The following is a 24,418-nucleotide window of genomic DNA, read 5'->3' on the forward strand; positions in this document are numbered from 1 at the left end:
TTTGTATATTAAAAATATATTTTTGCTCCAGATGAAATATTGCTCTGTTCAAACACTTCTTTAACCCTGACTCACCCAACTGAATCGATGAAACAAATGATCTTGTCACCTTTCAAATCCTCCAAAATACCTTTCTGACTTCAACAGTTTTCCCGCCAGAACAATTGCTTCATAATTCAGAATAAATATTTGTTTTAGTTAGTCATCTAATATACATTATAATTATTTAAAAACACAACTTAAACAGTGGAGTTAAATAATATTTCACATTGACATTTATATTTCGAAACATCAAATGCAATACATCCTGACGATGATGCACGGATCGACCTGCGTGTTTTTGTGTGTGTTTGTCGCACGACTCCTCCTATAGCTCTGGTCCGATTACATCCAGAATTGTTACATAGGATCAGCATGACCCCAATTAGTGCATAGGGGTGTTTGGTGTTTTTATCTTTGCCAGTGGTCTTGGAAGTGGGGTTTTGGGGGGTGGGAGGGGGGGTGAGGAGGACGCAAATTCTCCATGTAGATTTGTACCATGCTACACGGCTCCAGGTTTGAGAGGGTACTACAAGTCCCACTCTTTACATCAGGTCAGGTCAGATTAGATCTGTGGCTTGCCACAGGTACCATGTGAACCTGTACTAACCTGTTCCATGGTCGGGTTGTCGGTGAATAAACCGTCTCCCCCACCAAGTTTCTTGGTGAGGAGGGTGTATAATATGGACACCCAGCAAGATGAAGAACAAAACCTGTCAAAGGGCGGAGGAGCTCCTTGTGAGCCAATGGCCATCCATATCTAGTACCCAACTGTGTCTCTGGAGTCCTCCTGCAGTTGGGTTACTTCTTACTAGGAGGCTGGTGGAAGGATTTGTACTCCGGCCACCGTAAAACCCTTCATTCAGCAAAACATTCTAAAAGCAGAAAAAAAATCTGAAAACCCCCTCCGTGGGAGTACCTCCTGTGCAGCTGTCCTTCACAGGGCAGCTCACCGGATGACGGGATTTCGGCAAAGCCTTTGGGACTCTCAATCTTTGATGATAGGAGGGAAACCACAGGGTAACATTCCCGGGTCAGATTGCGGGAAAGTGTGTCGGGGTGGTACTGAGGTGTCGTCCACCAGATGGCGGTCTTCTTGGGTTAACCTGAGGCGGTCCCTTCGGGTGGGTGCCTGGAATGTCCTATCCCGAAGAGAGGATGATTACCTGCCTCTGTTATCATCTGCACTCAAGCATTTGGACATTGGTATGGCAGCACTCTCTGACGTTCAGAGAACGGATTCCGGTGAGATCATGGCGGATGGTTGCACCTACCATTGGTCTGGTTGCTCTGATGGTTACCATTCCCAAGGAGTTGCTGTAGCTGTGTCCAATAAGCTGACTCCAATGATAATTAGGTAACACAGGTCAATGCACGTATTATGAGACAAAGGATTCGTCACTACTTGGTTGTCATTTCTCTGGTCTTTGTTGATGTTCTGACTGAGGCGAGTGATTTCACCATGAAGGACACATTCTATGCCACGCTCGAGTCTGTGGTTGATCAGTGCCCCAGGTGAGATACTTTTCTAGTCTTAGGGGATTTTAATGCATCGACGGGAACTGATGGGGATGGTTATGATACGTGTGTTGGTCCTGATGTGGATTTTTTTAACCCACCTTGTTGTGATCGTTGAAGGATTCTACCTGGCCGAATGTGGAATCCTATTTGACTTCAGGCAGAGTTTAACGTTTGTCCGATTTGGTTATAAAATCCTGCATAAAACCCATTGACACTGATAAAACCGATGTCCACACAAGTCCTTCCTTGTGAAACAATTTATTTTCTAATCATCCACCATACACTTTTCACCCTCATACAATGAACTTAAGAATCCCCATTGATTGCAATATTATTTGGTTCTATTTCATTTATTCTTACTTTAGTTTACAGTTAGACCAACCCGATTCAATTCACTTCCACATTACATCAGAGAGTTTTATTCTAACTTGGTACTTGGTCAGTTCCAAGGAGCACAAGCCACTGAGATTCTATACTTCCTCAGGTACTTGCACTGAAACAATTTTACATTTCAAAGCATTTTATACTTTCATGAGAGAGTGGTGGGGGCTATCAACCCAGACTGCAGACATGTCCTTTCGACGAGAAGCCACTTCGTACATTTCGAGGCAAAGGTTCGCTGTTATCAGCTCAGGTCACTCCACTCCAGACCAAGACATTTATCATCATTTAGGGCAAAAGTCTCTTGGCCAGAAAGGACAGCCAATTCAACTTGTAGCAGAAAAGTTACATTTCTAAAACTCCATTTGTTACAATTTAGAATACATTAATATAAAGTTTTTCCCCCACAGTCCCTATGGGTCTGGAACTGTGAACCAGAATAACACTAAGTCTCTTGATTTTGCAACTACTCATGGACTGAAGGTGGCTGGTTCATGGTTTCAGTGCCCACAGACTCCTCACTGGACTTGGTATTCCAACGCTGGCGGTGTGGCAAAGGAAATTTACCATGTGCTCGTTGTTGGTCGCTGGAGGATAATCCAGAACTGCAGGGTCCACCGGAGTGCTGAGTTCCCCAATACTGACCACTGGCTTATTGCAGCAACTCTGAAGTTGCAGATTAAATCTCGGAGAATGGTACAATCCCAGCCTCGGCTGGATGTTGGCAAGCTCAAGGATGACAGCATAGCTGAGGAGTTTGCAAGCAAGCTGAGTGGAGATTTGGGGGGTCTGGCTGCTTTGAGGGATCCTGAAGAGTTGTGGAGTACCTGCAAGACCACCTCCCTTGATGTTGCCAGGAGATGTCTTGGAACTCACTGGAGGGCGAAGAAGAATTTTGTCTCTCAAGGGACACTGGATACCATTGACTAGAGTTGCGGGGTCAGGCTGAATGGCAAAGCTGAGCTGCTCAGGGAGCTGGGGCGTAAAACTGTACGTGCACTCAGGGTGGACAAGGAGGCCGATATGCGAGGAATCGGTGAGGGGGTAGAGTATCACCTGTGGTCAAGTGATTCTCGTCCTGCTTACAGGGGAATTTGCACATTGCGTTCATTCAAGCCCATCCCTCGGTGTACTGCAATTAGAGCAGAGGGTGGTAGGCTCTTGACAGAGGAGTCCGAAGTGAAGGCCTGCTGGGCTGGATACTCGTGTCGTTGCATGCAGTTCTGTGCTCTGCCTGGAACACAGGCATCATCCCATCTGCCTGGAAAAGGGGCCTTGTTGTCTCCCTCTTGAAAGGGAAGGGTGATCGCCAAGACTGCAACAACTACCAAGGGGTGACACTGCTCTCAATGTCGGGCAAGGTCTTTGCTGGGATAATTCTTGATAGGGTTCGCCACAATCTGCTTGAGCACCAGCGTCCAGAGCAGTCAGGCTTTACACCAAAGAGGTCAACGATTGACCCTATCCTTGCTCTTCGTGTCCTCACCGAACGCAGAATGAGAGTTTTGGCAGGGGCTGCTTGCAGCTTATGTTGATCTCTGTAAAGCATTTCATTCAGTGAATCGGGATGCCCTCTGGAGGATTCTTGGTCTTCATGGGATGTCACCAATACTGATCAATGTGATGTGTGAACTAGACTCTGGTACTGAGAGTGCTGTGAGATGTGGTGGTACCATCTCTGCTTATTTCCAGTTATTACTTGAGTTTGTCAGGGGTGTGTACTGGCCCCCACACTTTTCAGCACTTGTATGGACTGGATTCTAGGGAGGATGTGGGGGAGATCAAGCTGCGGTGCATTGTTTGGAAATGTCAAGATCTCTGACCTTGATTTTGCAGATGATGCAGTCATCTTTGTGGAGACTCGAGATATCCTTTTGGGGGGCCCATGAGGTGCTGAATGAGGAGTCGGAGCCGCTGGGATTACGGGTTTCCTGGATCAAAAACTAAGCTCCAGGCTTTCAATGACATCTTGGATGCTGCGATCCTGTCTATACCTGTTTGTGGTGAGGATGTTGAGGTCACTGAGAGATACACTTACCTTGGCAATGATAATCATATCTCTGCTACCTGTGAGCCAGAGGTCAGCAGACGTCTGGTCGGGCCTGGGGAGTCATGGATTCACTGGATCATGGATTGTGCCGCTGCCGGTACCTGTGTGGGAGGACGAAACTCCGAGTCTTCAGGTCCTTGGTGATTCCAGTCTTGATCTCTAGATGTGAGACTTGGACTCTGACTGGGGATCTGAAATGGATACTTCATTCCTTTGGTACCAGTTCTCTTCGGAGAAACCTTGGCTATCATTGGTCGGACGTTCTGTCCAACGAGCGGCTGTGAGAGAGACTCAAATGAGATTTGTAACATTTATAGTCCGTGAGCGTCAGCTGCGGCTGTATGGCCATGTGGCTCGTTTTCCTGACGCTGATCCTGCTCACCAGATTCTGTCAATGACGAAGCCTCATGAGTGGAGGAGGCCAGTGGGCCGACCACGTGCCTCGTGGTTGCAGCAGGTTGATCAGCATCTCAAGGAGATGGGTATTGGCCAAGCATCTGCCTGGGGGATGTCCAGACGGAGGACCTTGGAGTACCGGTGGAAAGTGGACGTAGCGACACGCTGCTCTGGCGCATTTTCCCATACCTGACCTGACCTGACCTGACTCTTTACGGTACAGTATTCCTTTCCCCACATTTTCCTGTGCAGTGAGGTGTTTTGAATTATGCAGAGGTGTTTTGGAGTGGTATTTAGAATTACATATTTGAATAAGGATAATAACATAACCCCCCTGGCAACTCTTCTTGGGAGCGGTTGCTTCTAGTAGTTTGAATTAACATTCCACAAACACAAAGCACTCCAGCAACAATAACCACCTTCCCCCGAACTCCAACTAATCGGTCATTACACATCCACAGCCGAAGGCCAAAAGCATTATTTTCCGAATTATATTGTTGCAGAAATGACTTATAGGGGCTAAGAATGTGTAGATTAGAATAGTTATTTCCCTTCCTTCATGTTTTAGCATAACAGTAAAGTTAAATGAACTGTCATCGGAATATGCGTTGATAATCGTATAGAAAGCATGTCGTCTCCCCACCCAGGATTTGTTTCTAGAACCGCTTTCCCTGAACCCCTTTTTAATGGTTTATCCTCTGTAAATCTGTCTTTTATGTCTTTTATGCCCTTTATGAGAAAGTGTCCCTGCGGGATGGCCAAAGTGGAAGTTTCGGTGCGAGATGTTTTTGGGTGGGGTTTTAACTTGAGTGATGCCTGAACAGCCAATGAGCACATAGTGGGCAGGGCTTATAGATGTCACAGGGCGAGGCATCACCCCAAGTCATAAACGAGCTCCGAGCGTTACATACAGTGAGTTGAGTCTAGTGCGATCACATCTGCAGTAGAGTTTGAAGGAGGCATTCAAGATTTTCAGCTGACTATGGGGATGTGGAGTGAGCACCTCCCACCATTATGCCATCTGCCCCTCTTTTACCTGGGCTGCATCTCCGAAAAGCATCGTGCCAACTCCAGTTGACCTGCATGACCACAGCCCTTTCCTGCTTCTGACTGCTCTGGACCCCCCTGTTGAATTTGTGGCACCTGAATGGGCCGTGATAAGGTATTCCATGTCTTGTCATATATCTCTGCTATTTCTCCTGTGGTGTGTCTGAGGCTCCAAGCGAGCTAGATAATACCTTTTCATCTGTACAAAACCCCAGGGCACATCGATCATTTCTTGTAAATAAACCTACATAGTGTTAGAGGATGATTGCTTTCCTTTTCTTCCCCTTTACATTTTTAAATACACATTTCAAACTCACTGGGTCTCCTTGAGGGATTCGGTGTTACATTAATTGTTTGTTGCTGCCTCTGTGGTGGCCAAGCATTATGTTGCTGTTATCTTAGAAGTTGCTTTTAAAATACAGTATCTCATTAACACGTGCTGGAACCAAATGTCACTTAAACCATTCGCTTATTCCTTCATCCTTTTAGTCGCACTATACAAGACATTGACATTGCATTGACATTGAAGAGCAACTGTGTGAGAGCAGTTGTGACAGTTGAGAGATGGTTGGAAGCAAATTTTGTTCCCAGGTTTTATTACCAGATTTGATTTTAACTTCACATTGATATGAAGCTATTTACATTGTGCATTGACAACATCCTGGTTGTGTTTAAAGCATTTTGCGTTGCAATGTACCAAAAAAACTCAAATCATGCCAAAATAGCTTTGGAGTTTCTTGGTAGCCTTTTGAGTAAAGTGGTGACCCATCGGTGAGTATACCGGACTGGGATCCCAGAGGTTGTGGGTTTCAATCCAGCTGGAGGTAGAAATATCTTGGGTTTTGAATTCTAATCTAAAGTAAGTCAAGTTGGTCTCAGAAGTGCCATGTCACTATTGGATTGTTTGTAGAAACTCAACTGGTTATTTAACGACTCATTGTGGGGAGTGATGGTGTGGACATTTAACGACTCAACCTCCTGCCCCACTTGGTCTGGTATGCGTTTGATGCTACTCCACTCATTGTGGTTGACTCTTAATTCCTTCCCTTTGTTAGAGGAGATTGTTCCGAATGACTGTGGGCCCTAATCTTTTCCTGCAATACTTTCCCTTTAAAGAAACAATGAATGTAATAAATATATATAAACAAGTTTTGTAGCCTTGAAATGTGTTGGCATGCTTTGTCCTTTTCTGAAATATCCCTCCATTTCACAAAATAGTTTGATCCATTCCTAAAACACTCCATCCAAAATGGATTCAAACTTTTTTTTAGAGAAAGTCATGCTGCAAATTCCATTTCCAACCTCCGTAGATTGTGCAGAGTTGAGTACAAAAATGAAGAATCCAAACTGATGGACTCAGCAATGTCTGTGACAGATGACTAGAATTACAGATACTTTGTTGAAAATTCGAACTGTGGTTTAGGGATTCTGAATCGTTTATTTATTTTTTGCAAATTTGATTGACCCTGCACACTTTGACTCGGTATATGCTGACAAACATTAGTTGGAAAACTCGGGAGTGGGAAACAAAACTGAATTAAATGCTTTTCAATGTTGGTAAAAACGGTGAAACGTCTTCCAAAATCTTATGAACCTTCCTCATAGGTTCTTCTACTTATACAAGGGTACTTCAAATGTGACAATACTTTTCTTTGCATTCATAACTTTCCTTGCTTCTTGTTTCGTAAAATCAACGCTTGCTTTTTCTTTTCAAGGTATTCCTCAGCTTTGAAGATACACTTATTCCATTCGATTAACAGTTTTGTATGCCTTCCGTGTAGTATTCTTTGGAATGTGCATGGAGCAAATGCAGGACATCATTCCTTGTAGTTTCGTTCACCAACCATGTCTTGTCCCTGTGGTGCTTTTTAATCCGGATGTCTTTGGCAGGCAAGTGTCACTGTATTTTACAATAAGCTTCGCTCTGGGGGGGGGGGGGGTGTGCATTTCAAGCATCTAAAGAACTAGTGCGGAGGGATCTGGTCTTATTTAAACATTTATCTACTCAGCGGTCAACAGTTTCTAACCTCGCTAATCCACCCAAAATCCACCTCCTTCAAATTCCCTGATTTCCTTCCTGAAAATACTTACCCCGTCCATCTTGCTTACCCCGTGTACCCAACCCCATCCCTCTCCCTTTCACAAATCTCCTCATGTCTCTGTTCCCCACTGTTTTTTCCTTCCTGCTCCCATTGTTGTGCATTCTGTGTGTTATCTCTCATTCGAGCCTCGACAGTGTGTACAAAAATATAAAAAAATTTAAATATCCGATTTTATAAGGTAGCATACTATTCCGAATGTCCAGTGATTCTGACTTAAAATAATTACAATAAATAAACGAGAAGGGCACTCGGTAGAACGCATACCTATGCCACATAATGCCTGAACCACGAGAACCTATCGGGTCCAATACACTTTTGAAATATCATGCTATACAGAACTATATCATTTTTGGCCCGATCGCTCAATGGTGAAGAATCACTTTTAAAATTCTAGTATCTGGATCCGGATCTTCAACAAAATTTAATCAGTTCATCATTGTCACACACCCAACCTGTGCACAAAATTTCATCCGGATCCGTCCACAACTTTCTGAGATATCCTGCACACAAACAAACAAACAGAAAAAAATGGGGTGAAAACATAACCTCCTTCACCTTCAGCGGCGGAGGTACTAAACTAGAACGGCACTCTTTGACATCACGACATCGACCAAAATGCTTCCACCCACATTATTACATCATTATACATACTTGTACCAAGTTTGATTTAAATCCCTTCAGCTGTCCTCAAGTATCACATTTCTACCTGACATGACCTTTGACCTTTGCCAAAATCTAATCAGTTCATCTTTGCATCATAATATATACTTATACCAAGTTTGGTCAAAATCCAGTCATTGGTTCACAAGTTAGTGCGGTAACAGAATTTCTACCTCACGGGACCTTTGACTTCTTGACCCCATCATTTAATCAGTTCATCTTTACATCATTATACAAATTTGTACCAAGTTTGACTTGGATCCCTTCAGCCGTTCTTTAGTTACCGCGGTAATGAAAACCCATCGCAGATGGACGGAGGACGGACGGACAACCTAAAAACATCATGCCTCCGGCGACTTTGTCAGTGGAGGCTTAAAAACACAGTTAAAGCGTTTGTTGTTTCATTGCATTTTCTCAACCCTTTGAGCTGGTCCAAAGCATTCCTTCAATTTGACTGTCCATCCTCTCCACTCTGATGTGCAGGCCGCTTAAACTATGAGGAGTCGCATACACACGAATTCCCAGTGGAAGCTCGTGATCGTGGTGTGAACGCCGTGCCAGCATATGCCAAGGTGTTGGTCTCTGTGCTAGATGTCAATGATAACTCACCACAAATACAGGTAAGAAGCATTTTGGGTTTCAATGTACAAACAAACATTAATTTTATGTATGTATATAGTTATAACATGTCCACAAAGTCCTTTTGCAACTTTGAACTTGAATAACTTTTCATAAATATGGGATAAAAACAAACTACAGTATAAATAGTGCATGAAAGCATAATTCAAGTCTTTCCTCAATACAGTTGAAATTGTTATGTTTTAACGTAACCACCATTTTTCGTAATACATCGTTCAATCTGATTTTCCAACTTGTTGAAAACATTCTCTTGTTGCTGTTGGGTCATTTAATGAATTGCATTTGTGATCATAGCCATAGTTTCATCCAAAGAAGGTGGTTTTGATGAGTAAACAACAGTTTTATTGAACCTCATAAAATGTGGTCCAATGGGGAGAGGTCAGGCGAACGAGGTGGCCAAGCAATTTGTCCATGTCTACCAATCCACTTGGCTGGGGTGACAGCATTCAAGAACTGTTGCACATTTGAAGGATAGTGGCAGGGAGCGTCCTCTTGCTGGTAAAAGGTGATTTGTTAAAGATTTAAACGTTGTAGTTGAGGAACAAATAAATTCTACAGCATTATAAAGTAACATTCACCAGTGATTGTTGCTTCTTCCCAAAAGGAAAGGACCAATGACGCAAAACTGAGAGAACACTAGACATTGATTTTTGGTGAGTCGCTTGAAAAAAAAAAGATTCTTGAGGTATTGCTGTCCCCCAAGTGCGGTGATTGTGGTGGTTGTCTTTCCTACTGATGTAGAAGTTTCTTCATCAGAAAATGGCAACTCGTCAAGAAACCCATGGGGATATTGGATTTAACAACAATAACATCAACATTTACAAAGCTTGATGAATTATGCTGTCATATGCCATTTATAATTTATTTCTCTCATGTGTACATCAAAAGTTATAAAAGTTAAAAGTTGCACAAGCAGATACAAACAAGAATAATAAAAATGTAAGAAAACATTAATCTTATACACCAGTGGGCCCGTTGGTCCGATGGACCAAATTTTCATTGGTCTTCACAGCCTCGTTGCATACCCGCCTGCTGTACTGCTTAAGCATTAGCTTGCCTTTCACCAAGCCCAGATATGCTTGGAGCCAACACGAGGATTATATGTTCTTTTTTTTATTATTGCCATATGATGTGACTATTCTTATCATTGTTTTCAATCTTATTAGTATTCATTAATATATGCTTTGTTACAATGTTATCATTGATTTTGTTACCAGCAGATACCCGTCTACGACGGATATTGGGGACAGGACGGATCACAATACTCGGTTACGGTAGTTTCTTTGGATGTTTTGCGCCGCATTCAACAGCTCAGTTCGTATTGGTGGCGTGTCTGGGTGCCCATGGTGGCGTTTGAGACCGGTCGCTTTAGATTGTTGGCCTTGACACATCATGCCGGATGAGTTGAGTAACACGAATGATTTGACATATTCATTTTTTATATTACCTCCATCAACAGATTAACAACATGGCAGGATAAAAGTTGTAAATGCTGAGCTGAACAAACGTCCTGAACTCATGGACTCAGTTAAGTAAAGCACATCGCCTGGGACCCGGCCGTTGGTTTGCCTCCGAACGCTGCTGATTGTGACGTCATCGATTCCCTCTGAAAATTCTATCTATATTCGATTTTTTTGAATCCGCCATCACCTGCGTAAATACATGGAACACATAATGTGAAGATTTCGGAAGTATGAACAGAATTGTTTGGAGAAAAGTGTGTTGAAGTTCCAGGCTTACGCCCATTATATTGTATTATGATTTATTTTTGTAATTAGAATGCCAAGCCATGGGAGAAGGACATATTTAGCTGCTTTATTTACCTTAACATGGCACACGTTGAAAACAGGAGAATTGTAATGGATTTTGTTTTTTTGGTTAATTAACCTCATCAACTCAAGATGTCGTGACGATCATTTTAGTGCCTCACATTCCACATCAGAATCCATCCATGGGGACCACACTCTGTGCAGAGCGTCGGTGCTGCCGAAAGCAGTCTCCTTGGCTATTGGGCACAATCCTGGACGGGTCGCCACTCCGACACAGGATACCAGCAAGCTGGCACTCATTTTGCCAACCTCGGTAGGATGACAGGCCGAGTTAACCCCACCTGGTATTAATTCAACAGCAGAGCGGGATTTTAACTCGGGACCCTAGGATCCCAAGCCCACCACTCGAACCATTAAGCCAACATCAGAATGCTTTGGTAAAACTCCACAAAAAACATCACACACACACACACACACACACACACACACACACACACACACACACACACACACACACACACACACACACACACACACACACACACACACACACACACACACAATGCGTTGTTCAGGAGCTGAGGCGGAAAACTGTACACGTGCTTAAGGTGGACAAGGAGGCCTATGTTTGAGGAATCTGTGAGGAGGTCTAGCATCACCTGTGGTCAAGTGATTCTCGTCCTGCTCACAGAGGAATTCTCACATTGCGTACCTCCAAACCCATCCCTCGGTGTACTGCAGTAAGAGCAGAGGGTGGAGGGCTCTTGACAGAGGAGTCCGAAGTGAAGGCCCGCTGGGCCGGTTATTTGAGCGGTTGTACCAGGCTGATCCACCAGCTGTCGAGATGGATGCCAGGGGTGTTACTATCCCTATTGCTGATCCTCCAATCAACTGTGGTCCACCTTCGTTTGTGGAAACACAGACTGCGATGAACCTGTTAAAATGGCATGAAGCTCCTGGGATTTGTGGCATCCATGCTGAACTTCTCAAGGCTGGTGGAAATGCTGTACTCCTGTCGCTGCATGCAGTTCTGTGCTCTGCGTGGAACACAGGCATCATCCCAACTGACAGGAAGATGGGCCTTGTTGTCCGTCTCTGGAAATGGAAGGGTGATCTCCAAGACTGCAACAACTACCGAGGGGTGATGCTGCTCTCAGCGCTGAGCAAGGTCTTTGCTGGGATAATTCTTGATAGGGTTCACCACCATCTGCTTGACCACCAGCGTCCAGAGCAGTCAGGCTTTACACCAAAGAGGTCAACGATTGACCGTATCCTTGCTCCTCGGGTCCTTACCGAATGCAGACGAGAGTTTTGGTAGGGGCTGATATCTGTAAAGCATTTGATTCAGTGAATCGGGATGCCCTCTGGATGATTCTTGGTCTTCGTGGGGTGCCACCAAAACTGATCAATCTGATGTCTGAACTATACTCTGGGACTGAGAGTGCTGTGAGATGTGGTGGTATCATCTCCAACTTATTTCCAGTTGTTACTGGAGATCATCAGGGGTGTGTCCTGCCCCCCACACTTTTCTGTGCTTGTGTAGACTGGATTCTGTGGAGGATGTTGGAGAGATCAAGATGTGCTGTATCGTTTGGGAATGTCAAGATCTCTGACCTTGATTTCGCAGATGATGCAGTCATCTTTGTGGAGACTCTAGTTATCCTTTTGGGGGCCCTCGAGGTGCTGAACGAGGAGTCAGAGCCGCTGGGATTATGGGTTTCCCTGGTCAAAACTAAGATCCAGGCTTTCAGTGACATATTGGATGCTGCTATCTTGTCTGTACTTGTTTGTGGCGAGGATATTGAGGTCACGAAGAGATTCACTTCCCTTGGCAGTGATATTCATGACTCTGCTGGTTGTGAGCCAGAGGTCAGCAGAGGTCAGAGTCGGGCCTGGGCAGTCATGGATTCACTGGATCATGGTGTGTGGCGCTGCCGGTACCTGTGCAGGAGGCCGAAAGTCCGAGTCTTCAGGTCCATGGTGCTTTCAGTCTTGCTCTATGGTCAGACTTTGACTCTGACCAAGGATCTGAGACGGAGAGTTAATTCCTTTGGTACCAGGTCTCTTCGGAGAGTCCTTGGCTATCGCTGTTCGGACTTTGTGTCCAACGAGCGGTTGGACAGCGGTTGCTGTTGCTGAGCGGTTGCTGTTGCTGAGCAATCCAACGAGCGGTTGCAGAGAGAGACTCAAATGAGATTTGTTACCTGCATAGTCCATGAGCATCAGCTGCAGCTGTATGGACATGTGGCTCATTTTCCTGACGCTGATCCTGCTCACCAGATTCTCTCAGCGAGGGAGCCTCGTGAGTGAAGGAGGCCAATGGGCCGACCACGTGCCTCGTGGTTGCAGCAGGTTGATCAGCATGTCAAGGAGATGGGGATGGGCCAGGCATGTGCCTGGAGGATGGCCAGACGGAGGCCCCTGGAGTACCGGCAGAAAGTGGACGCAGTGATGTGCTGCTCTGGCGCATGTTACCATACCTAACCTGACCTGGTATTTTGGGTCTTTGGGGTCTTTTGGGTGCAAAGGGACTTTTGGGTCATCTGGGTCTTTGGGGTCTTTTGGGTGCTCAGGGACTTTTGGGTCATCTAGGTATTTTGGGTCATCAAGGTCTTTTGGGTTATCAGGGTATTTTGGGTCTTTTGGGTCATCTAAGTCTTCGGGGTATTTTGTGTCCTCGGGCTCTTTTGGGTCTTTGGTGTCTTTTGGGTCCTTGGTGTCTTTTGGGTCCTTGGTGTCTTTTGGGTCATCGGGGTCTTTTGGGTCTTCATGGTCTTCTGGATTTTTCATGTCTTTTGGTTCATCCGGGTCTTTTGGCTCTTCCGGGACTTTTGATTCATCAGGGTCTTTTGGGTAGGGTCATCATCAGGGTCAGCTTCTCCTTGCTTTCCACGGCGGATAGCATACCTCGATCAATGTCCTGTTGATTTCATCATTGCCCACTTGTGTTCTTTGTGGGGAAGAGTTCAAGTCTCCGCTCCAGTTGGTCAGTGGTCAGGCCTACACGTGTCTCCGTTCCACTGTTTCTATGTTACACTCTTATGAACAAAAAGAGACTGCTGCCAAAATCCATGTGACCATAAAAATAAACATGATGCTACATTTAACAGAAAACAGTGAACAATCTTTGGAGATGTTCGTGATTACATTAGTAATATGAAGGTATTATCCTTAATGATGGATTTTTTGGGGGGGTTTGACAGGACGGTGATTGACAGAGGTAGCATACCTGTCTTTTTTACTGTGTAGCCTGGATTTGATTCTCAACTTGACTATAAGTTGTCACACTGGTGCTTTGCAGGTGGGTCATTGCATCACAGCGTTCTGTCCCTTGTATGGACATTAAGTTAGGGACTTGTCTACCAGCATTATTTGGTGGCCATTAAAGGTTCTATGGCGTCTCTCAACAAAGAGTGCGTGAGTTATCACTGGCATCCTGAATAAACCACTTGGTCGGGTGGTTATTGAAAGCCTTGGGCCAAGACTATAATTGGAAAATGGTACAAGAAGAGAGTAATGTTGCATTTTTGAATTAACGAAAGGTTAAAGAGCTCAGCAAATCAGTGGTAAGCGGTTTAAACTGCAGAAAATACTTGTTTGTACTGATTCTGGAAATTCCCCATGGCCACCAACAAAGTTTTCTTTGCTCGAAGATTAACAGTTTAAAACAATTTCTCCATTTATGTGGCTGATTGATGGTTCAGCAATATGTTTACTTGGCACAGCCATTTGGAACATGGCAGTGACTTTGGTTTGGAAAAAAAAAAAAAAAACAACAGAGTTTTATACTCGACAACTGGCTATACCGAGTCCTGTAAAGAACTGCAGTCGGCCAAATGATTCATTTGCTTGAAGGCCTCGACATATGGCTCCTCTGCATGGTGAAACGAGGCATAGGAGGAAAATGCAAGTTGGGAACGTGAGCATTTTATGGCATTTGGAAGGATACAGGTGTCTCTGGATGAATGGCATATCTGTGGGCTCATTTGTTTCGGAATATTTGGTGATAACACCCCTGTTCCCTTGCCCTGGGGGATTCGTCAGGAAACATGAGTGGAAGTGGTTCCTCAGATGATATAGCTAGCTGGTTGTTCTTTAAATCTCATGAAGTTTCTTCCCAATGATCAGGGATTGGTTACACTGTTTTAAACGATTATGGGATAGTCGACCTATTTACGTCGAGAATTCATGATTTTCTTGGAATGAGATACTCATGGTAGTCCAATAACCCACAACATTTTTTTCTTCTTCAAAAAATCCACAGCACTCTTCATTGGGGCAAAATTATTCAAAACGTAATATATTTATTTGTGCACATATGTTCAAAATGCACACATTTGCATTTCTTGAACTCTTGTGAATACCTTGTCCTGATAGCTTTCTGAATGCCCAACATGTACTCGACTTTCCACCAGCTTTTAATTGACCCTTTAAAATGTCTCATGATTGGAAATGTTCACCTCTTTGTTTCAATCTTGTCAAATTCACTGCCATTTTGGTTTGGTGAGGGTGTATTTTAACAAAGTAGTTCAATGCAGTGCTGCTTTTACTTTAGTATTAAAATGCATGTTCGTTCTTGTGACTTTTTTTGTCTTTCTTTTACTTTCTTTTATTCAAGGCTTGTGAAAGGGCTCGAACACTGAACGGATCAGGACGCAACAGAACAAAATGAACTTAATGGAGGAGAAAGAGAAAGGAGAAACACCAACAGCAGTGTTGAAGGACAAAATAGAGACAGACTTGGACAAATTTTGGGTGTGGAAAGGAATTGAGGGGTAGGGGAGGATGCATGGGGTGGAAAACATGGATCCAGAAGAAAAGTCTCAGGAAAGAAAAACTGGAAAATTGAGGACGATCTGAGATGCTGGTGAACAGCTGTCCTGCAAAGGGAAGTATGAGATTGAAGGGAACGTGGAAGTTAATTCCACAGGCGGAAAAAAAAGGAGGAACAAATGAGTGGAGGTGAGCAGTGATCCAGAATTTAGGTAGTTTCATCATTAGGGGGTTGATGGTGGACTGTGCGTGGCCTGCAGAAACCTGAAGGTACAAAGCATGGACGGATCAGAGGGTGCAAGACCAGAAGGGAGGTGGTAGAAGACACAGAGACAACCAACCTGTCTGTGACGGGAAAGCGATCGGTCCATTGACTCGGCTTCATTGCTTGAGATTACAATATTCTTAAAGACCACGGTTTCCATGGCGTTAAGCTGAGAAAGGAGAGCATTCCTCCATCAAGCTGTGGATGAATACCTTGTAAGTGGATGGGAGTTCAAGTGTGCCAAGGAAGGACTTTGTATGATGTCGGAAGCAGAGTCGGCGACTGGCTTAGGAGGTCAGATGTTGACTCTTCCAAGTATATTATCAGATTAACCAATTGGAGCAAAGGAAGAGCAGGAAACATGAGCAGGGAACTTTGTCATCACCAACTCCAGAACGGAGAATTTGCCATTGGGAGAAATCTGAGTCGGAAAGTTCAGATTGAATCAGTTCCATGGAGTCACATAATTCCTTTGCTGAAGTGCCATGGCTGGTGAGAGGTTCCAATACCCAACGAATTTGCATGGTGACATTTGAAATTGCCACATATGAGTATGAGAGAGTTGAAATGAGTGGTCGAATGTTTGAGGTCCACACATTTAGAGACAGGGGAGGAAGCATTTGGAGCGTGCATGATGGGGTGGAGGCTTTAAGGGGATAGGGTGAGGGGAGAATCTTTGAGATGGTAGGAATACACATAGAAAGGAAGGGGTGGGGTTTGAAGGACGCCGACATGTGTGGGCAGAGGGGTGCGGGTGGAGTGGACTGACACCGTTAAAGGATGTAAAGGGATTTAAATGTCGTGAGCTGACAACCTCTGCAAACTGGACTTCTCAAGATTTCCAAATTGGACAAACAGAGAGGAAGGTCATGGGATCAGGTCAGGTATGGAAGCATGTGTCAGAACAGCGCGTCGCTGCGTCCACTTTCTGCCGGTACTTCAGGGGCCTCCGTCTGGCCCTCCCCCAGTCAGTTGCCAGGCCCATCCCCATCTCCTTGAGATGCTGGTCAACCTGCTGCAACCACGAGGCACGTGGTTGGCCCATTGGCCTCCTCCACTCACGAGACTCCCTCGCTGAGAGAATCTGGTCAGCAGGATCAGCATCAGGAAAACGAGCCACATGTCCATACAGCCGCAACTGACGCTCACGGACCATGCAAGTAACAAATCTCATCCGAGTCTCTCTCAGCAACCGCTCGTTGGACACAAAATCCGACCAGCGATAGCCAAGGATTTTTGTTGAAGGCACTGAAGGTGGTAAGAATTTTTGTTGAAGGCACTGAGAAAGGTGTTGCTATAGATGTAGGAGGAGGGTTAGTGAAGCATTTTATAATGCTTCCAAAGGAAGGAGGAAGAACCGATTACCTGCAATGAAGATTCAGTTTAGAGATATTGAGAAAAGGGAGAAATAAAGAATGAGGAAACAGGAAGTAATGGCAGAAGGAAATTCAAGTGGAATGAAAAATAATGTATTTTTTGTTTGTTTTTATCCCCCGCCGCGTTGCGGAAGGGGGATATTGTTGTCATCCAGGTCGTCCGGCTGTCCGTCCGTCCGTCCGTCCGTCCGGGTGTCAACATTTATAGCTGTGAGTGCGATAACTCATAAACTGTTCACCATATCGATTTGAAATTTGGGTCACACATGTACCACCTGAAAAGGAAGAACCCTGTTGATTTTGGGCGTGGCCGGATCCAAGATGGCCGACTGAGGCGGCCATCTTGAAAAAATGTTTTTTGTAATAAATGGAAAACCGCTTATCTGATTTCAATTATTTTTGGTTACTACGTTCCTCACCCCTGGGGAACCTTTTCGAGATTATGACCAAATGGTGTCTTGTTTCCAATTCACCTCCCTCGTTATCTGGAATATGTATGACCTTTTTCATTCAATGGCGGGGGATTCCCCATCTCTGATGGTATATTTATTTTTTGAAGTGAGGAGGGGAATTAGGATAATGCTGAGGAGGTAGAAGGTACAATATTTGGGAAGAAATCAGCAAAACGAGGAACACGGTGGCAAAAGAGACCACATATTCATGGCAGTTTTTCGAGGAATAGTCCATGAACGACACTAAAATGAATTTGACAAATACAGCACAAGGTATGATTTAACCTGGAAAACTGGACGAAAAAAAACAAACGCCACCACAGAGAGCAAAAATAGAACAAACGCAGGACAGGTCTGGTATGGAAAAATTTGCCTTCATGAGGTGGAAGCAGCACTTACAGATTGGACTAACACGTAGAAAAATCCTATTGATAAGGTGGAAAAATCCTATTGATAAGGTGGAAAAATCCTATTGATAAGGTGGAAAAATCCTATTGATAAGGTGGATAAATCCTATTGATGCTGTTATTGAATGAATTCATTTCCTTTGCAGCCGATGACTTCTGGGAGCACATCTGTGCCACTGATGCAGTGCCCCCTGCAGGTTAGAGCAGGAATTTGTAATTTGGCCGGGTTGCAGGCGATATCTCGTCCACTCTTCGCGAAGGACAACATGGGATATTCAACGTCCGCCAACTAACGCCGACAGATGGGAAATCCATTTAACATCCCTCTGAGGGATGGCATGCACATTGATGCATCACCATGCCTGTGAAACGCCAGGATGACAGTTTATAGCGGGGCCGAGATGCGAACCTCAACTCGACAGCTCAGAGGTGAGTGTGCATACCTCGCGACCATCCTGCCATCCCGTTAGTATTGAATAGCATTGATTCAATCGTGTGTGGCAATGTGTTTAATCAGTGTGGGTTCGTGTTTAATTCATTAAACTAACAAAATGAAACGTCTGTTTATTTATTATTTTAGTGATTAGTAATGCCAATTATTTATTTATTCATTTAATGAATTCCTTGTGCACTGCAATGTCTAAAGGTCATTGAGGTGGTCTGACATAGACACGTGTAAGCCAGCTACATTGAATGGCATCGGTGTAATTTTACCCGTGTACAAGGAAAAAGATATTGATAGACGATAAACAAATCTTCATTGTATAATACATTTTGAACTTGGAATTCCAACTTAGTTAGCTACAGGCTTATATTAATTTCTAATCAGGCCAACCTTAAGGTCGAGGTAATGAGGGAACATTAGGGGGTGTCTGGAGGGAGAAAGTTAAGAATTTCACTCGACCGAAGCACAGAAAGGTGTGATCGGCACGCAGGTGCCACCCAAACAAATACAATATCAGCTGGTGGGGGGGGGGGGCACCAACCATCCCAAGGCCCTTTGTATCTATCCTGAAGGCAGTCAGCTAAATCCAGTTATGCCATAAGCTAGTTACGCAGAGGCCGAGTATTGTTAACCCATAACGCAATTGCTTACCTGACTAACCCGGTATTATTAATGTACTGTATGAAGGACTGGTGGAATCATCATTGCCTAATGTCGAAAAACAATCCAATGTATTCCATCTGATTCAAGTCAAAGAGGTCATTTAAACAATCGTAGATCGCCACACATCGTGTATGAATAAAATCAAACTCGTACGCTGAATTGCAATCATCATTTAACATTTCCATATTCGTCTCGTACAACAACACTAATGAATAGTTTCTTTTGGTTACTCTAGTCACCAGGTAATTACAATTGAATATGGAAAGACAAACGTAAGAAAGGACTTGACTGGCCTGAAAACTTCCATTTAAGTAACTTGGGCGTTGGTTCTTTTTTTAGCCGCTTCTCTGTGCAAGGGCCCGTCTGGTGGCATCTTGTCAAATCGGTGTCGCTTCACGATGGCAGCAGAAACGCCGTTCCTTGTGCACAGCCTGCCTGAAATACACCAAGTCCCATGATGGTCTCGCTGACGCCGTCCGTGATCTCGCACTCAGTATTCCGCATCCTCTGTGGAAAACTCGAACTAAGGTGAAGTTGTCCACAGGCTGGCATCGTTGAAATTTGAAGCTTTTTCGTCTCGAAGCTTCTCGCTGTCAAACCTGTCCAGACGAAAGCAAAAGTTGTCCTTGTATACCAGAGGTGGAAAAACACCTTTCGTGCAAGACGAACATTGACATATGGACCACTGGGGTCATGCTGTCATGTTTCATGCCAGCTCCCAACAGTTTCTCACCTCCTCATCAGAATATTCTGAACTATAACTTGGTGATCATGTAATAGAAAATGATCATCTGGTTGCATTCTATTCTCGAGAATGTACCAATTCCATCACAACTTTAACCAGACATGGTGGCGTAGTGGTTAGAATGTCCACTCTGAGTCTGTAATGTCGGTGGTTCAAACCCTGACCGAGTCATAACAAAGACTTTAAAAAGTACGTGGTGATTCCTTGCATGACGCTTTGCATTTTAAAGGATTAGAACATGGACAAACAATGTTGGGAAGGCAATAGCAAACCACCAAGTACAACATTTGCCAAGAAACTGCTTCGGCAGCACCAACGTTCTGTAAAGAGTACCAACCATACATTAAAAATAATGTATGTCATTCCATCAAGCCGTGTCCAACTTCTGGTGACATTCATAATCAGATTCCTCCAACTGCTAAATACTGTTAACCTGTTAGGGATCAGAGTTCGAGGTTCGCCACGAGGGGAAACACTCGAGTTTCTCCCGAATACCTGGTCCTGAGGCCGCCAACCATAGATAACTGCATGGTCCAACAGGCTGGAGTTCTTACACAGCCGTAGCCACTTGACTGTGACTACCGGCCTAACAGGGTTATGTTTCGATGTTTTCGCGATACCTTTATATTGGCACGGTAACCTAACTGGACGAATACTGCGCTTGGGCTGGCATCAGTGTGACCACTCCTTGGCTTTTTTCACAAGATCTTGGCTATTCGTTGTTCACCTTGGCGTCTTGGTTTTCTTTAAGTTTTCTTGGCGTATAGGTTTTCTATTATCATCGCCTTTCCGAAACCTTGTGAATTGTTGGCTTTTTTCATTGGCTCACCTTGGCATTTGTGAAAATGAGGAGTGGTCACACTGGCTGGCATATGGCACTCTGCTCTGCTCCGTTCCATCTCAGGAATGCACCAATCAATTGAGCCGAGCCAGAGAACCGACCAAGAACTCGCGTGCCTGTGCGGAATGCACAGTGCTTTCATAATCTCCTGGTGGAGCGGAGTTTGAAGGCAGATTGGGAGGAGCGATCGATGTTTCCCCATGCTCCCATTGGTGCGTGGACAATTACCAAGGCATTGGCCCCGTCAATGCGAGGATCTGGTTGCGGAAATGCCATTTGCTTCCAGCCCTCACCGCGTGGCTGAGCTCCGAGATTACCATGGGGCGGAGTACTTGGTCACGCGTCTCAGCCGTGAAAGCGCTCCGAACATGCAATGAGGGCCACATTTGAGAGAAGCTTCAGGGATACTCACACGACGTCGAACAGGGTCTCGTCCATACACCCTCCCCAAGTTAGACGCTCATAGTGCAGATCTGAGTATCGTCTATGGTACGGACCACTCCCTTGTTCCCTGTTGGTCCCAAAAGGCGGTGTTGGCGTCGGTGTTGATAGAGGCCAAATGATGGCAGCATCTGCATCATGGTCAGAGTAATGGTGAGCTTTGACGTGGCAGTTATTCGTGGTGATGGTGTTTGTTGAGGTTGTGGCATTCATGGCGAGTGTAGGAGAGCTTGAGTTGCGGATTGATGGTGTGGTGATTATTATGAAGGCGTCTTCTTGTGTGAATTATTGTAGCGTTGGGGTTTGAGTGGTGAGGGCTGAGGTGCAATGTTCATTGGATTTTGTAACGTAATTTTAATATGAAATTGGCGCGTGGATTCTATTGACTGCTATTTGTTCTGGTATGTATGCTTGCCTGAAGAAAGGCTCACGAGTACAGCAAAGCAAAATAAGTAAAGAATGACAGATGGGTTAAGAATGGAAAATAACGTGCACTAAGCCCGCATAACGCATATGACCCATAAACCCATGACACATGAGGGAAGGGCTATCTAAAATGAATACTAATAAAACTAGAAGGGCACTAGGTAGAGTGCATACGGGTCAGGTCAGGTATGGGAGAACGTGACGGAGCAGCGCGTCGCTGGGTCCACTTTCTGCCCGTACTCCAAGGGCCTCCATCTAGCCATCCCCCAGGCAAATGCCTGGCCCATCCCAATCTCCTTGAGATGTTGATCAATCTGCTGCAACCACGAGGCACCTGTTCGGCCCATTGGCCTCCTCCACTCACGAGGCTCCCTCGCTGAGAAAATCTGGTGAGCAGGTTCAGTGTCAGGAAAATGAGCCACATGTCCATACAGCCGCAGCTGATGCTCACGGACTATGCAGGCAACAAATCTCATTTGAGTCTCCTTCAGCAACTGCTCACAGGAAACAAAGTCTTATCAGAGATTGCCAAGGATTCCCCAAAGAAACCTGGTACCAAAGGAATTAAGTATTCATCTCAGATACCTGGTCAGATATCCAAGTCTCACATCCATAGAGCAAGACTACAAGCACCAAGGACCTGAAGACTCGGACTTTCATCCTCCCACACAGGTACCGGCAGCACCACACCCCATGATCCAGTGAATCAATGATTCGCAAGACCCGACCCAGTTGTCTGTTGACCTGTGGCTCACATCCAGCAGAGAAATGAATATCACTGCCAAGGAAAGTGAATCTCTCCGTGACATCAATATCCTCGACACAGACAAGATAGCAGCATCCGAGATGTCATTGAAAGACTGGGTCTTAGATTTGACCCAGAAAACCCATAATCCCAGTGGCTCCGACTCCTCATTCAGTGCCTCGATGGCCCCCATACACATATCCACCATCTACACAAAGATGACTGAATAATCTGCAAAATCAAGGTCAAAGATCTTAACATTCCCAAACGATGCACCGCAGCTTGATCTCTCCGACATGCTCCGCAGAATCCAGTCTATACAAGTGCTGAAAAGTGTGGGGGCCAGTACACACCCATGAAGAACTCCAGTAATAACTGGAAATAAGTCGGAGATGGTACCACCACATCTCACAGCACTCTCAGTACCAGTGCATAGTTCAAACATCAGAATGATCAGTTTTGATGGCACGCCATAAAGACGAAGAATCCTCGAGAGGGCATCCCGAGTCACTGAGTCAAACGCTTTACAGAGATCAACATAGGCTGCAAGCAGCCCCTGCCGAAACTCTCATCTGCATTCGGTGAGGACCCAAAGAGCAAGGATACGGTCAATCGTTGACCTCTTTGATGTAAAGCCTGACTGCTCTGGAAGCTGGTGCTCAAGCAGATGGTGGCGAATCCTATCAATAATTATCAGAGCAAAGACCTTTCTCGGCACTGAGGGCAGTGTCAGCCCTCAATAGTTATTCGTCTTGGCGATCACCCTTGCCTTTCCAGAGAGGGACAACAAGGCCCCTCTTCTAGTCAGTTGGGATGATGCCTGTGTTCCAGGCAGAGCACAGAACTGCATGCAATGACATGAGCACAGCATTTCCACCAGTTTTGAGAAGTTCAGCATGGATGCCACAAATCCCTGGAGTGTTACCCCATTTCAACCGGTTCACCACAGCCTGTGTTTCCACAAATGAAGGTGGATCACAGTTGATTGGAGGGTCAACAGTAGGGATTGTAACACCCCTGACATCCAACTCAACAGCTGATGGATCATCCTGGTACAGCCGCTCAAAGTAACCGGCTCAGTGGGCCTTCACTTTGGGCTCCTCTGTCAAGGGCCCACCACCCTCTGCTCTGACTGCAGTACACTGAGGGCAGGGCTTGAAGGAATGCAATGTGCGAATTCACCTGTAAGCAGGACGAGAATCATTTGACCACAGGTGATGCTCGACCTCCTCACAGATTCCTCACACGAAGGCCTCCTTGTCCACCCTTAGTGCATGTACAGTTTTATTCCTCAGCTTCCTGAACAGCTCAGCTCTGCCATTCAGCCTGGCCCTGCGACTCTGTCCAATGGTAACTTTTGTCCATTGAAAGACAAAATTATTATTCGCCCTACGGTGAGTTCCAAGACATTCACAAGCAACATCAAGTACGGTGGTCCTGAAGGTACTTCACAACTATTCAGGATCCCCCAAAGCATCGAGACCCCTCAAATCTCCATTCAGCTTGTTCACAAACTCCTCAGCTCCCCTCTCATCTTTGAGCTTGCCAACATCCAGCCTTGGCTGGGATGGTACCATTCTTCTGGATTTAAGCTGCAACTTCAGAGTTGCTACAATAAGCCTGTAGTCAGTATTTGGATTCGTTAGCTCAGTCTAGGAACTGAGCACTCCGGTGAACCCTGCAGTTCTGGATTATCCTCCAGCGATCATCAATGAACACATTGTCCATCTCCTTTGCCACACCACCAGCGCTGGAATACCAAGTCCAGCGGTGAGCCAGTGTGTTGCTGAAGCCATGAACCAGCCACCCTAAGTCCATGACTTCTTGCAAAGTCAAGGAACTTCAGGCTATTCTGGTTCACAGTTCCAGACCCATGGGGACGAACACATGTCTCATAACCATCCCCATCGTTTCTAATCGATACATTGAAATCCCCCAAGACGAGAAGAGTATCTCGCATGGGGCACTGATCAACCACATACTCGAGCGTGGCATAAAATGCATCATTCACGGTCAGATCACTTGCCTCACTCGGACCATAAACAGAGACCAGGTAAATGACACTCAAGAAGTGACGAATCTTTCGTCTCATCATACGCTCGTTGACTACCACCATTAAATGCCTGGTCCACAAGAACATATCGAGCTCATTAACTTTATGAAATATCATGCTCTGTATCGTTTTTGGCCCTATCTCTCAATGGTGAAGAACCACTATAGAAATTAAATAATTCT

At 45.1% G+C, this 24,418-nt stretch overlaps 1 protein-coding gene across 10 annotated transcripts in view; it reads left to right on the top strand.

Annotated features, from left to right (window-relative positions):
- The window catches only part of LOC147015001 (protocadherin-10-like), a 592,231-nt gene that overhangs the window by 280,935 nt on the left and 286,878 nt on the right, over nt 1-24,418 (top strand). For all 10 annotated transcript variants that reach the window (XM_085849272.1, XM_085849275.1, XM_085849281.1 and 7 more), the window contains one exon: nt 8,680-8,816. In XM_085849272.1, the coding sequence (XP_085705398.1) occupies nt 8,680-8,816 (137 nt within the window). The remainder of the gene's footprint in view (nt 1-8,679; nt 8,817-24,418) is intronic.

Source organism: Eptatretus burgeri, chromosome 12, assembly GCF_056783735.1.
Source record: "Eptatretus burgeri isolate ZD-2024b chromosome 12, Ebu_testis_v1, whole genome shotgun sequence".
Lineage (NCBI taxonomy): Eukaryota > Metazoa > Chordata > Myxini > Myxiniformes > Myxinidae > Eptatretus > Eptatretus burgeri.